Source organism: Octopus sinensis, linkage group LG6 (assembly GCF_006345805.1).
Source record: "Octopus sinensis linkage group LG6, ASM634580v1, whole genome shotgun sequence".
Taxonomy (NCBI): domain Eukaryota; kingdom Metazoa; phylum Mollusca; class Cephalopoda; order Octopoda; family Octopodidae; genus Octopus; species Octopus sinensis.
The window spans coordinates 18,946,777-18,969,893 of NC_043002.1; the positions used below are offsets into that span (position 1 = coordinate 18,946,777).

At 34.1% G+C, this 23,117-nt stretch overlaps 3 protein-coding genes across 6 annotated transcripts; all 3 read right to left on the reverse strand.

The window, feature by feature from the left end:
* Positions 1-913: 913 nt before the first annotated feature.
* LOC115212808 (zinc finger protein 724-like) lies at positions 914-13,430 on the reverse strand. 4 transcript variants are annotated; one of them, XM_029781520.2, is made up of 3 exons: positions 13,014-13,430; positions 11,086-12,373; positions 914-3,899 (listed from the first exon to the last, which is right to left on the reverse strand). In XM_029781520.2, exon 3 carries the CDS (start codon positions 3,494-3,496, stop codon positions 2,630-2,632), a length of 867 nt encoding a protein of 288 aa, XP_029637380.1. In that variant the 5' UTR covers positions 3,497-3,899; positions 11,086-12,373; positions 13,014-13,430; the 3' UTR covers positions 914-2,629. The 4 variants fall into 4 exon arrangements, with proteins under 4 accessions (XP_029637380.1, XP_036359553.1, XP_029637381.1 ...); XM_036503660.1 differs by having other exon boundaries at positions 13,009-13,430; XM_029781521.2 differs by lacking the exons at positions 11,086-12,373; positions 13,014-13,430 and adding an exon at positions 7,553-7,675.
* LOC115212878 (zinc finger protein 708-like) lies at positions 7,330-11,905 on the reverse strand. The gene is made up of 2 exons (XM_036503476.1): positions 11,299-11,905; positions 7,330-7,457 (listed from the first exon to the last, which is right to left on the reverse strand). Exons 1-2 carry the CDS (start codon positions 11,903-11,905, stop codon positions 7,330-7,332), a joined length of 735 nt encoding a protein of 244 aa, XP_036359369.1.
* Positions 13,431-17,738: 4,308 nt separating the features above from the next.
* LOC115213493 (zinc finger protein 726-like) lies at positions 17,739-21,914 on the reverse strand. Its single transcript, XM_029782493.2, has 2 exons — positions 21,735-21,914; positions 17,739-19,724 (listed from the first exon to the last, which is right to left on the reverse strand). The coding sequence occupies exon 2, from the start codon at positions 19,401-19,403 to the stop codon at positions 17,937-17,939; it is 1,467 nt and encodes a 488-aa protein (XP_029638353.1). The 5' UTR covers positions 19,404-19,724; positions 21,735-21,914; the 3' UTR covers positions 17,739-17,936.
* Positions 21,915-23,117: the final 1,203 nt, after the last annotated feature.

Consider the following 23,117-nt stretch of genomic DNA (forward strand, 5'->3'; position numbering starts at 1 on the left):
TCTAATAAGACATTAAATAAACTAATCATTGTTTTAGAGACATAAAAAAAATACTTGTTTTGAAAATGGTAATATAAAATAATTTTCTTTTAAATTCTATCAAAAGACAACTAATCTCACAAAACTCCTGAAATTTTTCATAAACCTTTGGGTATCTCAGAAGCTTTGAGAAATGCTGTACTAAATATCTATCTATAAACTTTCATTTTTAAGTTAAGAGTTAGAATATACTGATTTGGATGTATTCAAATATACTTTATTTGCAGCAAGCCATCACATTACTAATTAATCTGTTGTCAATGAATTTTATAATGAATTGTTTAAATATAAGAAGGTAGCATCTAGTGTCAAATAACTTAATAAAATTCACTATGTACATTGTACATAGTGAATTTTATTAACAGAGGGCAAAGCACAAATCCATATAACATTCCATCAGACAGATTTTCATCAAGTGAAACTATATGTTGCATATGAAATGTGAGTCAGAGCACAAATAGTAAATGTAATATGGTAAGTTATAACGAAGTTATACTGCATATTGGTCAAACTTATCTCCTGTAATGAGCTGTGTACACAATACAAAAGTAGCTATCAAATTCTTTAGATCTTGCTTCACTATCAAACCTTTATTTTTTACCTTTGACTTCGGCTCGGTATGGATTTATTGTACACAATGGCACCCAGGTAGATAACTCAAGAAAATTATGAATCAAAGATATCTTTTCCTCTGATACATTGTAATGTGATGCTAGATGTACCATACAGGGCGTTATAGGTATGTCTCTAAGATTTATGGTTGGAAGGGAAAATGTAGAAGCAGGTTATCAGACACATTGATATTAAAAATGAAGGATGGGAAAGTTATTTTGGGGGGATGTCTTAAGAAAATAACAAACCAGAAAAGATTATAAAGATTTATGATAAATCGTTGGCATTTAAAACTACTTTAATAACAATGAGATACAAAATTTCAAATGTCAGTTTCTCAACAGTACCAATACACAGATATGTGTAATGAAATGAGTACTATGGTTACAAATTTTCTTTCAGTCCATAAAGGAGAATGAAACTGTCAAGTGTCAAGCTGTATTTCCTACACATTTCACAAAATCACTGACTTTCTTGTTAAGTGATTGATTTACCATAGTTAACACACTATTTCACTCTCTTCTCCATCAAATACCTGTGTATCAAAGTACTGCATTAAATCTGTTTTTGCCCAATACATCCTATTATCATCCTTGTGTACTGCTATCCATCACTCCCTCTCCTCCAGGTAACTTGTAAATGACGATTAAACTCTCTTACAATCATGCATCTCTGCAACTATCCATCACTAACCCTCTCTCTTACTATCTGCCATTAGTGCCTTTCTTCTGTTACCCTAGGGAATCAAAGAGGCCTCAAATTAAAGTTTGCAAAAACTCAATTTTTGTTAGAAAGAAGACATGAACCAGCTACCAGATTATAACCCCCCATTATTACTGTCCCCCTTTTATTATCATTATTAGCACTGTCTTTCTACCATTCCCTCTTTTAACACCTTTTATTCAAATTATTCTGTTTGTTCTATTATACTTTTAGTTCTTTTGTCCTCTCACCCTTGTTCATGCTCTATCTGTTCTTTCCAGCCTCTTAGTCATGCTGCCTTGAATAATAATAATAATAATGAAATTACTGTGTATAGTGTTCAGGTGCACTACAACTTATCAAAGGTGCATGTATAGTACATAGAATTATGTACAAATGTCAGGAAAGTGAACAGTGCAAGAGTCATGATATACATGTCTGCATACATATGGAGGGAGGATATCAGGTGTAGTGCTGGCGAATTTCAGCAAGCAATGTCTTGGCAACTAACAACTGATGCAGGTAGTTTGTTCCATGCTTCAGCAATTCTGAGTGTGAAAAAATATTTAGAAAGTCATGGGAGCTGTGCTGTTTTCTGACTTTGGAGGCATGCCTACATGTGATAGACACATGGAATTCAAAAAGGTGCTCAAGGTTGTTGTTGTTGGCATGATGGTTAATAATTTTGTGGGTGTTTACCAAGTCAGTTGCCAGACATCAGAGCTTCAAAGTATGCATGCCCAGGGAAACAAGGTGTTCAGAGTATGGTAGATGCCTGATGGAGAGTATTCAGTTGGTTCCAGGATGTCAATGTTCTGAGCAAGATAGAGGTTCCAGACTGGTGATGCAAATTCTAAGTGTGGCCACACCATAGCCATATAGATAGCTGGAGGGTGGTAGAGCAGTAAAAACTATTAAGCTCTGCAAGATATAAAGTAGCCTTACCAGAGCTGGTGTCATGATATAATGTGTCTACTGTACCACTATACATTGTATACATACTATTGTTAGGAAGGGCATCTAGCCATCGAAACCATGCCAAATTGAATATGAGTGAGATATATACCTTCAACATACATAGGAAGGAACTGAATAAAACCCATTGGTCATGACAGTGTCTTTCCTATAAAATTTAGTTGAAATGAGAACTATATAGAGATGTTTTAAAACTTTTAGGAAAATATTTCCTAGGTATATGACATAGGTGCAAATTTGTGAATTGGCTTCTGTATTTTAAATAAATACATCCAATGAAATGTTTTCCCAAATTTCAGTGTTAATGCTCTTCTCCAAAATGGACTTTATTTTTATGAGTTCTTAAGCGACTATAAACATAGAATGTTTTCCCACAAATATCACAATGATATGGTTTTTCACCAGTATGACTATATTCATGAACTGAAAGGTCCCGGTTTCTAGAGAATGCTTTCCCACAAGTTTCACACTGGTATGGCCTTTCACCAGTATGAACACGTTTATGGCTGGCTAAGTTACTGTAATCTGAAAATGCTGTCCCACAGATTTCACAAATATAAGGTTTTAATCCAGTGTGGAGAATTTGATGTCTTTTTAAGCTAAATCCTCTGGAAAATGCTTTTCCACAAACATCACAAGTGTATGGTTTTTCTCCTGTGTGTACTCGTTTATGTTTTTCGAAGCATGCCAATTTAGTAAATGTGTGCCCACAAACTTCACAATGGTAGGGCCTTTCTCCTGTATGAAGGTATATATGACATTTTAATGATGATTGTCTAGCAAAAGGTTTTTCACAAACATTGCACTTATAAGGCTTTTCTCCAATATGAACGATACGTACATGATTTGATAAAGTTCCTTTTTGAGAAAATGATTTTCCACAAATTTCACAGTCGTAAGGTCTTTGTGTTGCATGAATTGCACGTTTATGAGATGATAAGTTGGAATTTTTAGAAAATGATTTCCCCCAAATTTCACAGTGCTTACGTTTGTCTCCTACATGGAAAGCGCATTTATGTGATGATAATTCAGTACTCAGAGTAAATGCTTCTCCACAATCCTCACATCGGTAAGGTCTTTCTCTTGAGTGAATGAGCTTATGAGCATTCAATGCTTGACTGGTAGAAAGAAACTTATTACAAAATTCACAGTAGTATATTTCCTCCATCTTAACACATTCACATGCAGACAAATTACTCTTTTGAAAAAAATGTTTTCACATAAACTTCACACCAGAAAAGTGTTTCAGGTATTTAAATCATCTTAAATATACCAATTTTTCAAATTACGAATACAATAAAAATACAAATGTTCCAACAAGTTTCACACTAAACTATATCTTCTCTATCTAAATCTCTTGGTGTTTACTTCAGATCATTCACCCGTAATATGTTGTATCAGTTTAAATTGCAAATTTGGTCACAGTTATCTTACTATTCAGCTCAGGATGTTTAGCATATTTTTAATCTAAAAAAAAAAAAAGTACTGATAAATGTTACAGCGTTTATTTCAACTAAGTCTGTTGAATCACAATCCTTCTGGTAGAAAATTTTCCAACTGAATGGGATAACCTGAAATGAAAGAAAACAAATATTAATTTGTGATCAACAAGAGCCCAAACAGTGATAATTTTACTTGTGTGACAGCTGAATTGTGTGTGTGTGTAAACTTTAAATATGTAAATAGACTTAGTAATTCTCTTCATAGACACACACAAGATTATCCTAGTGTGTTTCAAAGTCTGTTGAAATGCACAGAAGTATGCTCCTTGCCTTTCTGCCCACAAAGAAAGCTTGGAGCAAATGACTACTTAAATCCAAACCAAACCTACACTGTGGGCAAAAAAGAATGATGACGTATACTCTTTTACTTGTTTCAGTCATTTGACTGTGGCCATGCTGGAGCACTGCCTTTAGTCAACCCCCAGGACTTATTCTTTGTAAGCCTAGTACTTATTCTATTGGTCTCTTTCGCTGAACCGCTAAGTTACAGGAACGTAAACACACCAGCATTGTTTGTCAAGCGATGTTGGGCGGGGGCACACAAACACATACATATATACGACGGGCTTCTTTCAGTTTCCATCTACCAAATCCACTCACCACAAGGCTTTGGTTGGCCCGAGGCTATAGTAGAAGACACTTGTCCAAGGTGCCATGCAGTGGGACTGAACCTGGAATCATGTGGTTTGTAAGCAAGTTATTTACCACGCAGCCACTCCTACGCCTATATTTACATTTATTTAAAGACTCACAAGAAAGGTTTGAAATAACCAACAAACTGTACTTTTAACTGCTTTAAATTAGATACTGAGCATAAAATATTTATCAATTATTAACAAAGATGAGTCAAAAGTTTTGCAATATTTACATATGTGCTGGTTTGCAGCATGACCAAAGCAGTTCAAGCCATGAAAAGTACCCACTGAGGCTGCTAGTATTGTGGTAGGTGATGTGATGATGCAGTGTGCATTGCTTCACTCTATTTTTGATTTGAAAGCCACACAGATGACTGCGCAATGTAGTCTAATTTAGGAATTTATGCTTTTCATGTTCTAAATGAGTTGTAACACTGCAGAAACAACCAAACACATTTGTTGTATGAAAGGTGAAGGTACAACTGATCACAGTACAGTAACCAGAAGGTTCAAGAAATTTTGCTCACGTTGCAAGAACTTTAACAATCAGGAAAGGTCAAGTAGGCCTAAAACCATGGATTCTGAGGCTATGCTCCAAGCCAAAAAAGTAAATATCTGGTGAGAAGCATTCAGAGAGTAAGAGGGAAGCTAAGAATTTCACAGTTCAGTGGGGCCATCACCTTCACAATCTCAGCAAAAGCACACTAGCCTGCCAAACTCTACCTAACAAATTGACCCGAGCGCAACACAGAGGCCAGTGGATGTTTGCAACCAATCCTGGGAAACCTACATGACCTGTGTTTCAAAGATTAATAATGTGATGAAAAGGGGATTTTTTCCACACTCCTAACATGCATAAGCAGTGGTTAAGCAAGAGGTAACTTCTAGAACCTACCACCAAACATGGGTATTTAAAACACAAAGTAATACTGTGTATGGTGGAATTATGAGGGGATAATTCACTACAAGTTCATTCTGGGTTGATTGGTATTGATGCCATCCTATACTCCAAACAGCTCAAGTGGATGTATGCCATTGTGTGGCAAAAATACCCAACAGAAAGCAAGCTCTTCTGTAGCAAAACCTCCTACCACTCAAGCAACCTGGAATAAACTCCAGAAACTTGAGGAAATCAAACTGATGCCACACCAGGGGCAGACTGAGAGTATTGAGGGCCATCAGGCATAACTGTTTACTGGGCCCCTTTGAATGTGTGTATAAGTAGAGTTAACATCTAGAGTGCGGCCCCTCAGAGCTCCAGGCCCTCGGGTAGTGTCCGATTGACTGATGGCTCAGTCCACCCCAGTGCCACACTCAGCTTGTAGTCTAGACCTAGCTCCTTCAGATTATTACTTGTTCCAATCCATGGCTCACTTTCTACACACATGATGCTTCAATAACCAAGAGGAAGTGGAAGCTTCAGTAAAGGATTTTTTTGTCACGAAGAGCAAAAACTAGCATCATTGTGGGATCAAAGAACTGGTAAAAAAAATGGCTTCATATGGTGCAACAAGGTGGCCTTTATTTTTAAAAGCTAGGCTGCTTTTTTTTGTAACTTGATGAATAAAGCAAATAAGAAAAATATTGCAAAACTTTTGACTCAATCTTGTAATTAAACTGAGAACGAAGACATGACATGAAAACTAGTTTAGCCATTATAAGTAAGTTCTGCTTTCTGTTTTGATCTAAATAGCAATTTGCTGAAAGTTCTTTATATGAGAATAAAGGATTACAGGAAGCAGTTACTTGTCACCCGATGAGTTTTATAGTTAAGGGGGAAAAGTGGCAGATGAATGGGTGAAAATTAAACACTTAAAAATCTGTTTTGTTTTATTCACTTTGACAAAATACTACCTCTGTTATTAAAACTATAGGAATCTGAAGAAATATTTTGTGGAAAAAGGAGTGTTGTGCCATTTCGACATGTTCGGCCGAAAAGCGTTAATATTTCCACCTTGAATTTGTGATCACAAACAAACAAAAAATACCAATTCTATTATCTTGTAGGGAGAGTATAGAGTGAAAGTGAATTGACATGCAAAGAATGCATTAATATTCGATATATCTCTACATACAACACAAAAAGGAAATATGGATGTCGCGAGTGTTATGGGAAAGACATTAAGCTGCATTGGGTGGTGAAACTCGAGTTCAGGAGCTAGGGTGAGTATGGAGTTTTTCTTAGAGTCACCACTAACGACATATTAAACGCCTTAATTGCGTGTGAAATAACAGATAGTTTTGTGGCTTAAGTATAAAGTATTCGGACAGAGCAAACTCTTAGATGTTTCACACAAACCAACCGTTTTGTGGATGTGCCCTGATATCACGTGGATTAATACATTTACCTAAGGGTCAAGCAAGGGAGAGCAGAGACTAACTATGTAGACTGTAAATAAATGGTAGACGGTAACGATAAATCATTGCTGTATCTTTCCTTAAAAAAATTATGAATCTTCAGGCTTTGTATTAAGGTCCGACGTCTGTAAGGACAGTAGATAATAAGAGAAAGGATGTGGAGAACGCAATAATTCATATATTAACAATCACTTAGCAAGTCGGTTAGGTGCGTCGCTAATAAAGTTAACTAATAGACTAAGCTTAGTCAGTAGTTTAGTTTCGAGCTTCATCCAAGTTTTACTTTTAACATTTTTATATCCGTCGAAAATATTTCTTTACACAGTAATGCAACAGAAGATAAAGATGAAAATTACGCTCTTCACAAACATGTCACACCAGCTTAAAACGCTTACATCAATGATCAAGACATGACAGCATATATAAATTATTAATTTATATATTTTGATCATTGATCTAACTAGTTTTAAAAGAGAATATGACAGGAAGAATAACTGCTTTGAGCTTTATTCGCTGTTAAATTTTCCTTGAGACATTCTGTAACTTTTTAAATCGCATTTTAAATAGGTGAACGTAAAAACAGAGTATTTAATGCGAAAGGGAAATATAAAAAGCAAATTTGCAATATCCGAATCTGGATTTATTCAAAATTTAACAAGATTTAAATAATTTTGTAGTCTAAAGCTTCTAACAACTGCCTACGTTAATATCACACAAAATTCACCTTACCAGAGCACTGTCTTCTTTCTAATTCAGCACTGTATATAGTTAAACACACAAACCACTACACCTTAGTAAAATGTATGTGTTAGACATTTGTATGATTTAACATAAGAGGCTAATGGTTAATTTATTTCGCATCTACATAATCGCGTGTATATATGTATGTACATTGCAGAGGTGGCGCCGCTTTCGTTAGCTTCTGGGACAATATAAATGAAGAGTAACTTCCCTTCATTTAAGGGACATGTATTTCTAATTTCATATTTTGGCACAAGACCTACTATTTGACTGTAGGATGTAAGTCGATTCCATTAACCTCAGTACTCAGCTGGTACTTATTTTACTGACCAGAGATGGAGAGAAGGCAAAGACCGCGGCGGAATTGAGCTCAGAGTATAAAGACAACGAAATGCCGCTAAGCATTTTGTCCGGTGTGCTAACGATTCTGCCAGCTCGCCACCTTAAATGTTTTTATATTAGAATTGTTGCACTCTTAATAAACATGACACTTTAGATTCTCGGTCTACTTTACGGTATTTTCCCCCTTATGTAGTAAGTACTTTCAGAATAACTTTTTGTAACACCTACTAAATTCGCTATCTCCTCAAAGACAATCAACCACCAAATTCAGTACCATTCTTAAAGCACAGGCACATGGTAATTTCCTATTTGATATTCGTAAAATCATAACGAACCAAAAAGTTCATTTCAATAAAATATTTGTTATGAGTGGTACACACTGGAAACAGTGAGTAAAAAGTGAGGGAGATAGTTAGACTTATTTTATAATAATAATAAAATTATTGTATACAGTGCTCAGGTGCACCACAACTTGTCAGAAAGTGCATATAAAGTACATGCAGTAATGTAGAAATGTCTGGAAAGCGAACAATGTATGAGTCAGATACATGCTTGTGTGTGTATGGAGGGGAGAAAATCAAGTGTAGTATTGGCGAATCTCAGAAAGCATGGAAGTTTTGAAGGATGCAGTACTCCGACAACTAACAACTGATGCCGGCAGTTTGTACCATGCTTCAGCAACTCTCAGCGTGAAAAAGAGTTTCGCTCTGGGCACATGTGAGAATCCTTCAACAATCCACGCCAGGCAATACAAGTCGCTGAATCTGACAAAGATCAAACCAGTGTCGTAAGTGTATGCTTTTCATTGATTATCTGTTGATCTGTAAGTATTTCGTTGGAATTCACAATAAAACTGGGTGCAACAGGTGAAAACTAGTGATCTCTTAGATCGTTTTAAAAAGGTTACTGAGAAAGTAAATGCTCTGCTTATTACAAAGAATATTCTTAATTGAAAGTTTGAAGAAGATCTAATTAGTGATACTAGAAATGGCAAAATAGCTCATTACTAGATAAAACCAATATGTCAAGAAACTAAAAACCCATCAAGTAATTGCCATTATTACATTAATATTTTTCTTTGGTGAGTCATTCAAGATATTCGTGATGCAAGTGGTTATAAGTACTTTGAAAGTATATATAAAAAGAAAACTTGATTACTATTGAAAAAATTATACCAGTAGAGTTAATCATGGTGTTTCTGAAAATCTGAAGGCATATTCCTTTCTTAATTGGGTGTTTGTCATTCATTACAATTGACAATGTCCCTAGTTTCAGCAGAATCTTTTCCAAGAAATTAAACATTTTGGCTGCCAAAAAATGTGATTTTTTTTCACTCTTTATCAAGGCAAGAAGTGTACAAGCATTTGTATAAGCAGTCAATGACAATGAAACTCTTCTGAAAATTTTGAACAATTGTAAAACTATAACCTGTACAGCAGTAAAGGGAAATAGACAGAGGCTGATAGATTTGTGTCTCATGGAGAAGTGCATTAATAAACAGGTGATATATAGGGACTAGGCTGATTTGGAGTTCACAAATGTTAGTGAAAAGAGGGAGAATAGTCTAGTGGGTGTAATTCTAGTTATTGGCAAACAGAACCTGGTTTAAGTACTAGCAAGAGAGTGAACTCTACTAAAAGTGGACCAAGTAATAGTATTTAACCAGATGGCATCAAAATGTCAACCACCCAGAAAAAAGGTTGAGTGAGAAAACCTTTATGTCATATACAACATAATTACATAAGAAAAATTAAGTTAAACAAATATATATGTGTGTTTTTGGTTGCTAATATATGTAGTACCATTGATTTTTGGCCCTCAGCTACACAGATATATGGTATAGAAAGAGAAATTAATCTCTAAGCTGTGACTAGGTCTCTGACAAATTATCTAAGTGCCATGAATTTGTAAGCATACTGATATGGGTAACACTTGTAGTTACTGAGGGTTAGTAGTCATTCAGTATTATAGAACATTCAGCTCTGAAATGAAAGCCTTTCAGAAGTATGTTGACAATAATTGAGATATGTGGACAATGCTAGAATTATGAGAGATTGTATTGCCTAGTATTTAAAGATACTGAAAGTTTGAATTGTGAGTTGTTTCCGATCAATTACATATAATATTGTATTGCAACTGTAGTTCATGGAATTGAATGAGATTTTTTTTTTTCATCTTTTATTCAAGAGGGAAAGCTCTTTAAAGGGTTTTCAAGACTGGTAGGAGGGGATAAAGTATCCTTAAACCAGAGACCTGCACTGAATGCTTGCAGTAGAGTGAATTCCACTAATGGCAATAGGTTAAATTTACTACTTTAGCAGGACACGACAGGATTTGCACTCAGAATGCAAAGAGTCGAAACAAAAATGTAAATAAGTTGTCATGTCCTCATTTGAAGATATTTTCAAAGTATCAGTTTATAGAAGTAGAATATATCCAGTGTGAAGTATCTGGGCTTCAGATGGATGACACAACCATCACCTTTATCATTCTAACATCCTCTTTTCCATGCTTGCATGGGTTGGATACCAGTATGCTAAATATCATAGTGTAAAGATAAATATTGGCTGTATTAGAATGTATGTTGTCAAAAATAACACTGAGATTATTAATACACAAAAAATAGTGTACTGGAAATTTAAGCTGAATATTGAGTCACACAACAAAGTTTACAGAATGTGAGTCAGGGAGAGGTCTGTCAAATACCACAATAAAGCTCTTTGATGAGAACTTAATGTTGCAGGACTACTTTGTCAGAAGGGTCTTAAGCTAGGCATAATAATAGTGTTTGCTGATCTGAAGAACAATAAGATTCTTTTGATCCAAGTTTTAAAAACTAGAGATCACAATAGTGTGACTAAATGTCTAATTTTGGAGTTGATTTATGCTGTTGTTTATCATATTTTCTAACATCTTTATTACATTCTCATCTGAAAACGTAAACTATTACCTTTGAATTCATACAGAAAAAGTAAATGTTTACTGTACAATAGGAATATCTAGAAGGAGAAGGATTACTTCAACTAACAATGAGAGAATAGATTCAAGTGTGGCAGTTGTGTAGTAGTACAACTGGTTTCTCAGACATAATTGTTGTTAGATGTTATTTGACAAAGAACTGAAGGCTTATCAGAATACATAAAATATTTTTTAAATGAAGCTACAAAATGGACAAATACCTGTAATTTATTGGTTGGCATGTAAGAAAGTTTATTTAATAAAAATCAAACATCACTTATGTCAATGAAATTGCTGCTCAGATTTGGTTGTTTTCCCTCAGTGAATCTTCTTATGTCTTCTTAATGAAATATTTCGAGAAAATGCTTTCCCACAAATATCACATTTGTATGGTTTTTCACCAGTGTGACTATATATATGAACAGAAAGGTCACAGTTTCTAGAAAATTCTTTTCCACAAAAGTCACACTTATAAGGCTTTTCTTCAGTGTGACTGTATATGTGAACAGAAAGGTCATGGTTTCTAGAAAACTCTTTATCACAAATGTCACATTTATACGGTTTTTCACCAGTATGAGTAAGTTTATGGCGTTTTAAAGAATTACTTCTAATAAATGCTCTGTCACAAACGTCACATTTGAATGGTTTTTCACCAGTATGACTATATTTATGAAATGAAAGTTCGTTGTTTCTAAGAAAAGCTTTCCCACAAATATCACATTTATATTGTTTTTCACCAGTATGAATATGACTATGAACATTTAGTGAACTACTCGTTGCAAATGCTCTTCCACATATATCACAACCGTATGATTTTTCACCGGTATGACTATAGTTATGAACTGTAAGATGACAGTTTCTAGAAAACGCTTTTCCACAGATATAACATTTGTATGGTTTCTCACCATGAGTTTCTTTATGACGTTTTAAAGAATCATTGCTACTGAATGCTTCTCCACAAATTCTACAGCGGTATGGTGTTTTGTCAATAATTGTATCACTGTCAGGATGAATTTCACAATAGATATATGTTTCCTCCATCACATTTCTATGTAAATAAAATATTCTTTTGAAAAACTCTTTTCCCTTCACATTGTAAAATTTATCTGGTATTTGTTATCTTACAATTATTTTCAAAATAATATTGAAACTTCTGTGTATCTACTGTAGGTGAATGTAAAATAAAGCGTGAAAAGTAAAATTATGAGGTGGAAACCGAAACTGTACCAGCAGTCAAGTATTCTATTTGGCCATCAATGAATTGTGTATGACTTGACTGGCTTTGAATTGGTAGAGTCATCAGTACGTTGGAGTAGCAGTACAGTTCATTACGCTGAATTCAAATTCTGTCATGGTTCGTTTTACTTTTCATCTTTCTGCTGGTTGATTAAATGATGCTCCAGTAAAGCAATCCTACATGTTTTTTTTATTTCTGTTAATCCCTCTCTTTCTATGCTTTTACATTTGAACAGCTTTCAAATTATGTCTTGAAGATCAGAAATTCAGAATCTGAAAAAAAAAAAAGAAAAAAAAAAGATGAAAAAATTTTCCATTTTAAATTGGGATCTAATTAGGGTTTAGAGATTTAGGACTACAGTATTTTTGGCAACTTTTGACTGTAGAATATCACTTTCACTTTCGTCAATCAACATGGCATATTCTGCTAACAGTTTGAATAGATCACACCAAAATTATTCATAGTTACATGTACTTCATTCATTAATACAAGCATGCATATATAATAATCCGAATTAATTTCAGATTTAAAATTCTTTCTTCTTTTTAATTGCAATTTTTTCTCTTTAATTAAAAAGAAACCTATTTTTTGTTCAAAACATAATCAGAACGCCATATAACATTCATAATGAAAAGAAAAGTTTAAAATAAGTTCAAATTCCATTTAATATTTTCCCTATATATATTAGGAATTATGATTATATATATGCAGGAAATTAAAGCAGAAGACAAAACTTGCAAACTGGAAGTCATTTTTTTTTAATTATTGTAATTTTAACAGTCTCGTCTGTTGACATTTCAGATATTGACAATATTCTGTTGCCAAGTAAACCAATTAATAAATTGCTAACAGTGAGATATAACCGTAACCTAAACAACCACTAATTACAGTATTACAGAGAAATTACCTTACTTCTCTCTTTTTTTCAGCTGTACAGAGAAACTTTCAAGTTGATAAACACACATCGTTTCACCAGTTTTGCGATATATACTTAGCATATTTAATTCAGCTTCCCCATGAAATGCGAATTTATATCGACAACATGTCTACGCATCCATTTGTGCCGCAGTGTAAGAATCATGGATAAGGTGGCGCCCCTAGTAGTCACATCTGAGAAAATATCAATGAAGAGTGACTTCCCTTTGTGTTTCGACTTTTTTTTTTTTTTATTAAAATTGTTGAATTTATGGCCAAGTTTCTCTGCATTCTTCACAATATCTTTTATTTATGTAAGCATATACTATATACGAAAATGTCTGAAAAATACAGTTATATTGAAAACATGCTGATCAACTACTTGCAGCACTTACCAAATCCACCATCTCCCTTCTTTAACAGCAACATCAAGTGTAACTTGGACATCGTTATAATAGTAATAATGAAATTATTGTATACAGTGCTCAGGTGCACCACAACTTGTCAAAAGTGCGTATAAAGTATATGCAGTACTGTACAAATGTCTGGGAAGCGAACAGTGTATGAGTCAGATACATGCTTGCGTGTGTATGGAGGAGAGAAAATCAGGTGTAGTGTTGGCAAATCTCAGAAAGCATGGAAGTTTTGAAGGATACAGTGCTCCGACAACTAACAACTGATGCTGGCAGTTTGTTCCATACTTCAGCAACTCTTAGCGTGAAAAACTGTTTCCGAACGTCATGGGAGTTGTGCTGTTTTCTGACTTTGTAAACAACATAAAAAAATCACACGCTTAAAGCTTCAACACTTAACAGCACTCACGGCTAACACAAACGAAGAATTAAAAGAAAAAGAGATTACACGGATTTTCCTCAGTTTGGCCTGGCTCTATAACAAAATATAAAGAACATGATCACTGGGCACACATAGACCACACTATACCCATACAATGAAACAACCTAATATAAAAGGAAGACCACCTTTACATGAGAGAAGCTTAGTTTGTTCCTACAACAAACTACAACTAGGTCCTTGCAATTATATGTAAAAAATTAAACATAAAGGAACATCTGATCACCTCAGAACACTATCATACTATTTAGGAATATTTCCATTGATAAAGGTGGTGAGCTGGCAGAATCGTTAATCATTAAATACTTAATGGCATTTCATCGATTTTTAGGTTCTGATTTCAAATTCTGCCTTTTATCCTTTGGTGTTGATAAAATAGAGTACCAGTTGAACGCTGATGTTGATGTAATCAACTTTCCTCTCCCCAGAACTTGCTGGCCTTGAGCCAAAGTTTGAAACCAATATTTTCATTGATAAATAAAAAGTAACGAAAAGGGAATAACTATGCCACCTGAGAAGTAGAATTAACAACTGGTTGTATAAAATAAATATAAAACGAAATTATTTTAACTTTATGCATGTCAGCCTGAAAACAAGGATCTGCATCCTGGCTTTTACAAGCTTTCAGTCTGGTAAGATCAACACTGTTAATTCTTAAACTGAACTTCTGCATATTGTTGTCTGTAATGAAAAGGAGAGTAGATTCTAATAGGTTACAGTTGTCACTATAATTAACTTGGGTTTCAAGAATGAGATACACTAATAATGGTAAGATTAGGATGGTACACACTAATTTCCTATCATCAGTAAAATTACTTTTATATATATATATATATATATATATCGATATATATGTATATAAAAGTGAGGTTGTGTGGTGTCTGTCTCCTATGATTTAGATTCCTAACTACTCCCACATTTTGCAGTGCAGTTTAACCAAAAGCGGGTATCTTATAGTCGTGATTCATATCGAGCCCTTCTGGGTATTAGCGCGCATCTACGATGAGTCTACGATTTTAAAAAAATTTACCATAATTTTTTTCCCATTTTTAATGCATTTTTTTGCTATTATATAAGGGAAGTAACTCTCTAAAAATTTATTATTAAATCTCAGAACGTAAAAAGCTACAGTAACCCCCCCCCCTTGTAGTTAGCCATATTGAGATGGCTATTATACTTTACATCTCTAAAAATGCTTATATAGTTATTTCCCTTACAAACCCGAGCAACGCCGGGCGATACTGCTAGTACATATATATATATAAAAGTAGCATGTAACAGTTAATCTCTCAGTCATTTATGCACAGTATTCTAATGTAGATCTTGCTTAGGCTTTTAAGAAAGTTATAAAATTCATATTGCAGTATTGATTCAATTTAATGTTCATTCAACTTGCTAGAAAGAGCATCCAAATTTTCTTCAAATCACACCCAACATAATTTTTAAACATATACATTCAATATAATTCTAGATACAGAGTGTGTGGAAAATAACAAGCTGCTTCTAAGAAAGATACTTAGAGAAATATCTTGCAAAAAGTAATAGAAAGCAATGTCTATAATTGTGCACTCATATGAACCCTTTTGACCCCTTTCAGAAAATGTGTCACAGTCAGATATGGCTACTTTAAGATATTTCTATAAACCTGATTTTGAACAATACTTACTTCGATATCCCAGATGGGGTCCTGTCAGCTACGCTTTCAACATAACTCTTTTGCTCACCAGTCTATTATTAAACACATACATTTATTAACCCCTCCAGGGTTAATAAAATAAAGTACCAATTTTCATGGCCTTGTATCTAAATTAGAAACATTTTTTTTGTGTGTGTGTCCTTTTCAAGCCTAGCCAGGCTCATGGGCCCGGTTTTCCGGTTTCTGTGGTGTATATGTTCCCCCCAGCTGGACGGGACACCAGTTCATCGCAGAGTTGCTCAAGAAACAGAAAGACGGAGTGAGAGAAAGTTGGGGCGAAAGAGTACAACAGGAGTTGCCACCACCCCCTGCCAGAGCCTCATGGAGCTTTAAGTGTTTTCGTTCAATAAACACACAACGCTCAGTCTAGGAATTGAAACCTCAATCCTCCGACTGCAAGTCCGCCACCCTAACCACTGGGCCAATGCGCCTCCACAGAAACAATTTTACTTTGCAGTTAATAGCAGTAATGTAGATTAATTACGGTCAATTCAACAGGGATTGAAAACATGGTATTTAGACTGTATCTAATGCCAACCTTGTAGCTGAAAGAAATGCAAGAAATCCTTATAAATCCTCAACAAAAGCTTGAAAGGAAATTAAGCCAGAAAAGTTTATAGAACACATCAACAAAAATTCATTGGTACAGCAGACATGTTAAACAGAAGTGTAAATACTAATGATAGGACTCAAAAGAACAAACCTAGACAGGGTTTTATCTGAACTACAGTATAACTTGCATGGGTCTGGAATGGATAATTAGCAACCACATGTAATCCTTGGATGTGGATGCATTACAAAAAATTGTGAAAATTATAGCATTCATATCATAGTAGCATGTAATATGATTAAATTCTATGGGACTCGACAAATGGTCACACAGACAACAGTGTCTAACATGGCTATTAGTTCAATGTAGAATTAATTTGGTTGATCCACTGAATAAGGCTTCTGCAGGAGAAGACTTGATCAGTTTTACTTCAATGAAAGATTTATCATAAGGGTCAGCCGTTGTTTAGTATTAATAATGAAACACTATTCTAAAATGAAGGCTCAGCTTTTTGAATTAAAGTTAACTATGAATTAGATATGTGGACACCAAAAGACATTTAGAAGACTGTGAGGCCTAGCATTTATAAATAATTAAGGATTGAATTGTAAGGTGTTTATTATTGTTGCAAGTATGTTTCCATGAGAATGAACAAAACTATGTTGTGATGTTATCATTTAAAGTTATTTTTGAAATCCTTGTTCATAGAAGTAGAGCAGATACTGTATGATGTATCTAGGATTTAAGTGGATGACAGATGTGTAAAAATATGGTTATCAAGGAGTGAATGTCAGTATTGTTGAAGGTTTGAACTGTGAATTGTTTTAAAATAACTTACTCAAAACCTGTAGAACAATACCCATGATCTTTCTCAGGGTCATCATGACTAGTTAGAGAACAACTTCCTCCAAGTGGACTCTAGGCCCAAGTGCTTGCAAAAGAATGTACTCTGCTGCAGGTGCACAAAGGCCAGGAGCAATAAATTCATTATCATCCAAGGGTAGTTATAGTCATTTTACTGGACTTTCACAGTTTCTCCCTCAAATTTCATTGACAATGTTTCAGTCAATCCAAGGTTATGATAGGAGACACTAACCCAGAGTGCAATGCAGTGAGACTGAAACTGACACCTCATAGTTGTCAAGCAAACTTCTTGAGTGAGTCAAAACCAGATGGGAATGATACAGCTATTTCTGCAGCTCACTATGAGTGATTAGACACAATACTGTGTTGTAACTGTGTTTGTATTTCTGTTCTGTTCAGTCAATTAAGAACACAGTAGAGTTTATTGGATATGGGGCAAGGAGAGGCCTGTCAATATGTGTTGCAACGGATCATTTTAACAGGAAACATGTTGCAAAACTACTTTGTCAATTTAGATATGATCAAAGACAAGGGCAGTAAGACAGCTTTTACTTAAGTAAAATTATCTTTTAATTGAAATAGAGTAAAAGAAACAGGTCTGTTATACAATATATTTTAAAGTAAAAATACTAACAATGAGAAAGTAAGTTCAAATATGTTAGGTGTATTACAGAAGTGGTTTCTCAGATATACTGATCTGATAAAATGAAAAATTGTTGAGTTCAGCAGAGGGTAAAATAAAAGAAAAAAACAAACTATATTTTACATAGTAAGTACATAAAGTTTATTTTCATAAAAATAAAAGTTTAATATATAAATATTCCACCTCAATTATACTGGAATAAGTTTCCATTAAGTAAAAATTCCTCTACAAATGACTCGGATATTCAATTGTTTTCTCAGTGTGAATCCAATGTCTTGTTAATGAAATATTATTAAATATGTTATTCTACAAGTGTCATGTTTGTAGGTTTCCACCAATATGACTGTATTTATGAACTGAAAGGTCACAGTTTCTAGAAAATGTTCTGTCACAAATATCACATTTGTATGGTTTTTCTCCAGTATGTGAAAATTTATGACGTTTTAAAGAATCATTTCTTGAAAATGATTTCCCACAAATGTCACAATTGTATGGCTTTTCACCGGTATGGCTATATTTATGAACTGAAAGGTCATAATTTCTGGGAAATGCTTTTCCACAAATCTCGCATTTGTATGGTTTCTCTTCAGAATGAGTATATTTATGAACTTTTAACGAACTATTACTAGCAAATACTTCTCCACAAATGCTACAATGATATGGATTTTCACCAGTATGCAAATATTTATGAACTGAAAGATCACAATTTCTAGAAAAGGCTTTCCCACAAATATCACATTTATATGGTTTTTCACCAGTGTGAGTGTATCTATGACGTTTTAAAGAATCACTTCTACAAAATCCTTTTCTACAAATACTACAATGATATGGTTTTTCATTAGTATGGCTATATTTATGAACTGAAAGATCATGGTTTCTTGGAAATGCTTTTTCGCAAATATCACATTTGTATGGTTTTTCACCCGTATGAGTATATGTGTGAACTTTTAATGAACTCTTTCTAGAAAATGCCTCTCCACAAATATTACAATGATGCGGTTTTTTACCAGTATGTGCATATTTATGAACTGAAAGGTCTTGATTTCTGGGAAATGCTTTTCCACAAATATCACATTTATATGGTTTTTCACCAGTATGAGTGTATTTGTGAACTTTTAATGAACTATTTCTAGAAAATGCTTTCCCACAGATATTACAGCAAAATGGCTTTTCATCAGTATGAATACATTTGTGCACCGAAAGGTCACAGTTCCTAGAAAATTTTTTCCCACAAATTTCACAGCGATGTCGTTTCTCACCAGTATGAATACGTTTATGTCCGGCCAAGTTACTGTAAAATGAAAATGCCAACCCACAAATTTCACAAATATAAGGTTTATTTCCTGTATGGAGAATCTGATGGCTTGATAAACCAAATGCTGTTGTAAATGATTTCCCACAAATTTCACAGTGGTAAGGCTTTTCTCCCAGATGAACAGTACGTATATGACTCGAGAGATGACTGTTTTTGGAAAAGGATTTTCCACATATTTCACAGTGCTTGCGTTTGTTTTTCACATGAACATCCTGCTTATGAGATGATAACTCACTACTTTGAGCAAATGCTTCCCCACAATCTTCACATGGGTAAGGTCTTTCTCCTGAATGAATGAGTTTATGAGCATTTAATTCTTCACCAGTAGAAAGAACTTTCCTACAAAACTCACAATAGTAATACGTTCCCTTGATCTTAACACATTCATCTGCAGGCAGAAGATTCTTTTGAGAAACTGTTTTCACATAAACTTCACATTTGTATAGTTTCTCTGGTGTTTGAACCATTTTGTGAAATCTGACACACTTTCAGAAAATTACAGTGTATTATCGTTGAAATATGAACATATTTACAACAGAAAACAAAAAACAAATAAAAGACAGTCTTCAATGACGTAATTGTAATATTTTGCAGATAGCTTAATTGCAATATGTTGTGTTCTTTTAAGGTGTAATCGTGGTTACTCTTATTTTAATAATTTGATTGGTAAACAACATTGTTATATTGTTGTCATTTACACTGATAAATATCACATTCTGATTATTTTCACCAACATTGTAAAATTACAAAGTCCTCTGGTGCAAAACTGTCCAACATTAAAGTATAACCTGAAATGGAAGAAAACAAATATTAGTTCCTGCTCAACAAAAAGCTCTAACAGTGATAATTTACTTGTACAAGTGATGTTCTTCTGGAAGAAGACCAATGTAAACACATCACAGGAGGTAGGACTACACAACTGAGATGTTATGTGATCAAGCAACACAAGAGTATGATGTAATACACTCCAGTCTAAGTTATACTACTAGGGAAATTTATAATATGATGATGATACATTGTTTCATAGGGCTTAAAAGCTGAACTCATAATTTTCAGAAAAATGAATATTTTTGAATGAAATTTTCAACAAATATACTTCAGTTAGTGCAGATTCCGGTTATGTCAGAATTTGTTGGAAAATTTTTTTCTGACGTTGGGGGAAAAGAGTTTCAGAAAATTCATACGAGTTGGCTTTGTTTCCTCATAACTTTCAGAAAAATGAGTATTTTTTTAATGAAATTTCTACAAAGCTTTTCAGATGGTGTAGATTAGGACTATATTTGAATATAATGAGCAAAAAATAAACAGACACATATCCCAATTTTTTCGAAATTTCAAGTTTCATTTCGTAGGTATATGTGAGGTATCAAAATGGTATGCACATTTTATTCAACTGATATATATATATCATAATAAACACTGTCTGGAAGGGATCTGTAGAAAATATCATAAAAAGAATAACCATTTTGTTAAGTTTCCAGATGAATCATTCAGCCGATAAGCTATTATTTCAAAGTTAGGCATATCTACACAATTACACCCACCACCACTGTCAGAGTTTGTTTTCTCATAACTTTCACAAAATGGGTATTTTTAATGAAACTATTTACAAATTTTCAACTTTTCAGATGATGTAGATTATGATTATATCGGAATTCAATGTGGCAAAAAAAAAAAAAAAAAAGAAATGGTGGGCGTGCACACCTACAAACTGACAGTTTACAATTATAGCTACAAAAGGAAATTTGAAATTCTGAAAAAATTGTAATGTGTGTCAGTATGTATGTGCTGCACCCACCTTATATTTTTGTTTTGTCTTTGTTTTGTTTTTTTTTTTTGTTTTTTTCTCCATAACGAACTCCCATACAATCAGAATCTACAGTGTTTGAAAGGAAATTGTACAAAATTTCGTTTAAACGAATTTATTTTCCTGAAAGTTATGAAGAAACAAAATCGGGGTGGGGTACACACACTTGTGTAGGTATGCACATCCATATTACTTCAATGTGATATTATCTGTTGAGATTTACTTCTCTCAAGTACATTTAGTTGGTAAACTAATAACATTAACAACAACGTTTAATTACACCATCAAAGCACCAATTAAATCATTTAATATCATTTTAATCAGTTGATATCATTTTAGATCGCAATAACAAAAAATGAAAGTAAAATCGAAATAAAAGTGAAACCAGGAAGTTCAACAATGGATCAAGAAGGAAATGAAAGCAATCGAAAGTAGGAAATTGAATATTATTACGTAGCATGAAAAATGCATATATTTAAATAAATATATTGATTTCAAATAGACGAATACGATTCGTGAACACTTTCATAATAACTGAACTCCGCCCTCCATAAGTGTTTCGTGCTGGTAGAATGTGAACCATCCCCTCTTCGGCACAATGTTTTCTGATAACTATCTGGAAAATGCATATTTTTAAATATTTTCCAGAGATGCATTTTAAGTGGTATAGATTCGGGTTATACCAGAATTTGTTGTAAAAAAGGTTTTTCGAGCGGGTGGACAGGAGTTTCGGATATTTTATACCCTTCGATTTGTTTCCTCATAACTTTCTGAAAACTAGGCGCTCCTTCGAAATTGGTCTACTGTGTCGGTACGAGGAGACGGCATCATCCACCCTCTTTGTCAGCCTAGCCTCTTTATATCATGAAAGAAGGTTGTGTGGGTGAATGACGTCGTGTACCAATAACGAAGGGTTCCGTCCCAAAATATCACTAACAGTAAAATAGCGACTGTAATCAAACGAAACTAGTGACAATATGACAGTAATTACCTTATCAGAACAACGTCTTCTTTCTCTTCATTCAACACTGTAAAAAGTAAAACAAACAAATCAATATATTCATCACAAGTTGAATTAAGACATTTAGGATATTTCATCCAACCCACAAATTCGTGTGCCTGTATACAACATGTGCATGCATGAGCAATGATAAATATAAAGTGGCGCCTCTAGTGGTTACACTTAGGAAAATATGAATGAAGAGTGACTTCCCTTCATTTTAAGGGAACTTTTTAAGAATTGAATCTTAAGCAAGACTTTTAGCTCCAAGTAATTTAGGTCAGCGGGTCTCTAACTGACAAATACTAGCAGCCACCCATATTACTGAAATGTTTACCCATCCCCTTTTTTAAATGAGTTTTAATGTCAATTTTTATTACTATTCTATGGTGTTGAAGTTTTAAGCCATGGCAATTTGTTCTCTTTTCACTTGTCACAGCCACCTCCCCCGAACTTTATAGAAAACAGCTTTAGGGTTATCTTGCCAGTTTCACATTCTTCTTTAGTGTTTCATGTGTGTGAATATACGTTAGACAGGCTGGAAACCTGCTGATCAAATTATTGGTTGTATTAAATAATATACACACACTCGATGGAGACGAATTTAGTAAATTTCAATTTTGGTCTAAAGAATTTAAACAACAAAGTTCTGGAAATATTTACATAGCAGATGGACATCAAAGTAGTCCATCGTTTTTAATAATCTACGAATGAAAATCTAGCTAGTTAAACATTCTATTTTTATAATCGCAATTACGTGATCTAATCATATTTCATGGGCAAATTACTAGCTGTCATGCACATGTATCTTGTAGACATCATTAGCTGTCATGCACATGTAGTATCTTGTCTTCTATCGGATGGTATAAGGGTTGCTCTGCAGATTCCTTCTTTAAAAGGTAGGATAAATTTCTTTCTCATAATAAATTTAGCTGCCCGATTTTATGTAGTTTAAATATTACAATGTGGCAGTGTGTAATAAATCTTTTCATTTCTCATACAGGGTTCATTCATACAATTTACTCTTCATGATATTCGATATTTTTTTGTCAGGACCCGGTATTATATTCTCTTGAACACAGAACCTGATATAAATAAATAAATAAAACTAATTAAGGATGCTTTTTTTTTTTTTTTCTTAGTCGGTAAGCTAGTAGAATCGTTAGCACGTCGGACAAACAGCACTTCTTTCAGTTTTTTATGTCCCGAGTTCAAATCCAACCAAGGTCAGCTTTGCCTTTCATCCCCGTGGGGTCGTTAAAATAAAGTACCACTCGAACACTGAGGTCGATATAATCCACTTCACCCTTTCCCTAAAATTTACTGGCCTTGAACGGAGCAGCATCCCGTTCAAGGAGGACGTTGTGATTTCGG

What these genes read in the sequence shown, in the direction of transcription:
- LOC115213493 (XM_029782493.2), bottom strand. Translation starts at nt 19,403, where the DNA reads ATGGTTCAAACACCAGAGAAACTATACAAATGTGAAGTTTATGTGAAA.
- LOC115212878 (XM_036503476.1), bottom strand. Translation starts at nt 11,905, where the DNA reads ATGGAGGAAACATATATCTATTGTGAAATTCATCCTGACAGTGATACA. An exon ending in AAAAGAATTTTCTAGAAACT is followed by an intron (nt 7,458 to 11,298) that starts GTGACCTTTCTG and finishes GAATAAATCCAG; the next exon opens with ATTCGGATATTGCAAATTTG.
- LOC115212808 (XM_029781520.2), bottom strand. Translation starts at nt 3,496, where the DNA reads ATGGAGGAAATATACTACTGTGAATTTTGTAATAAGTTTCTTTCTACC.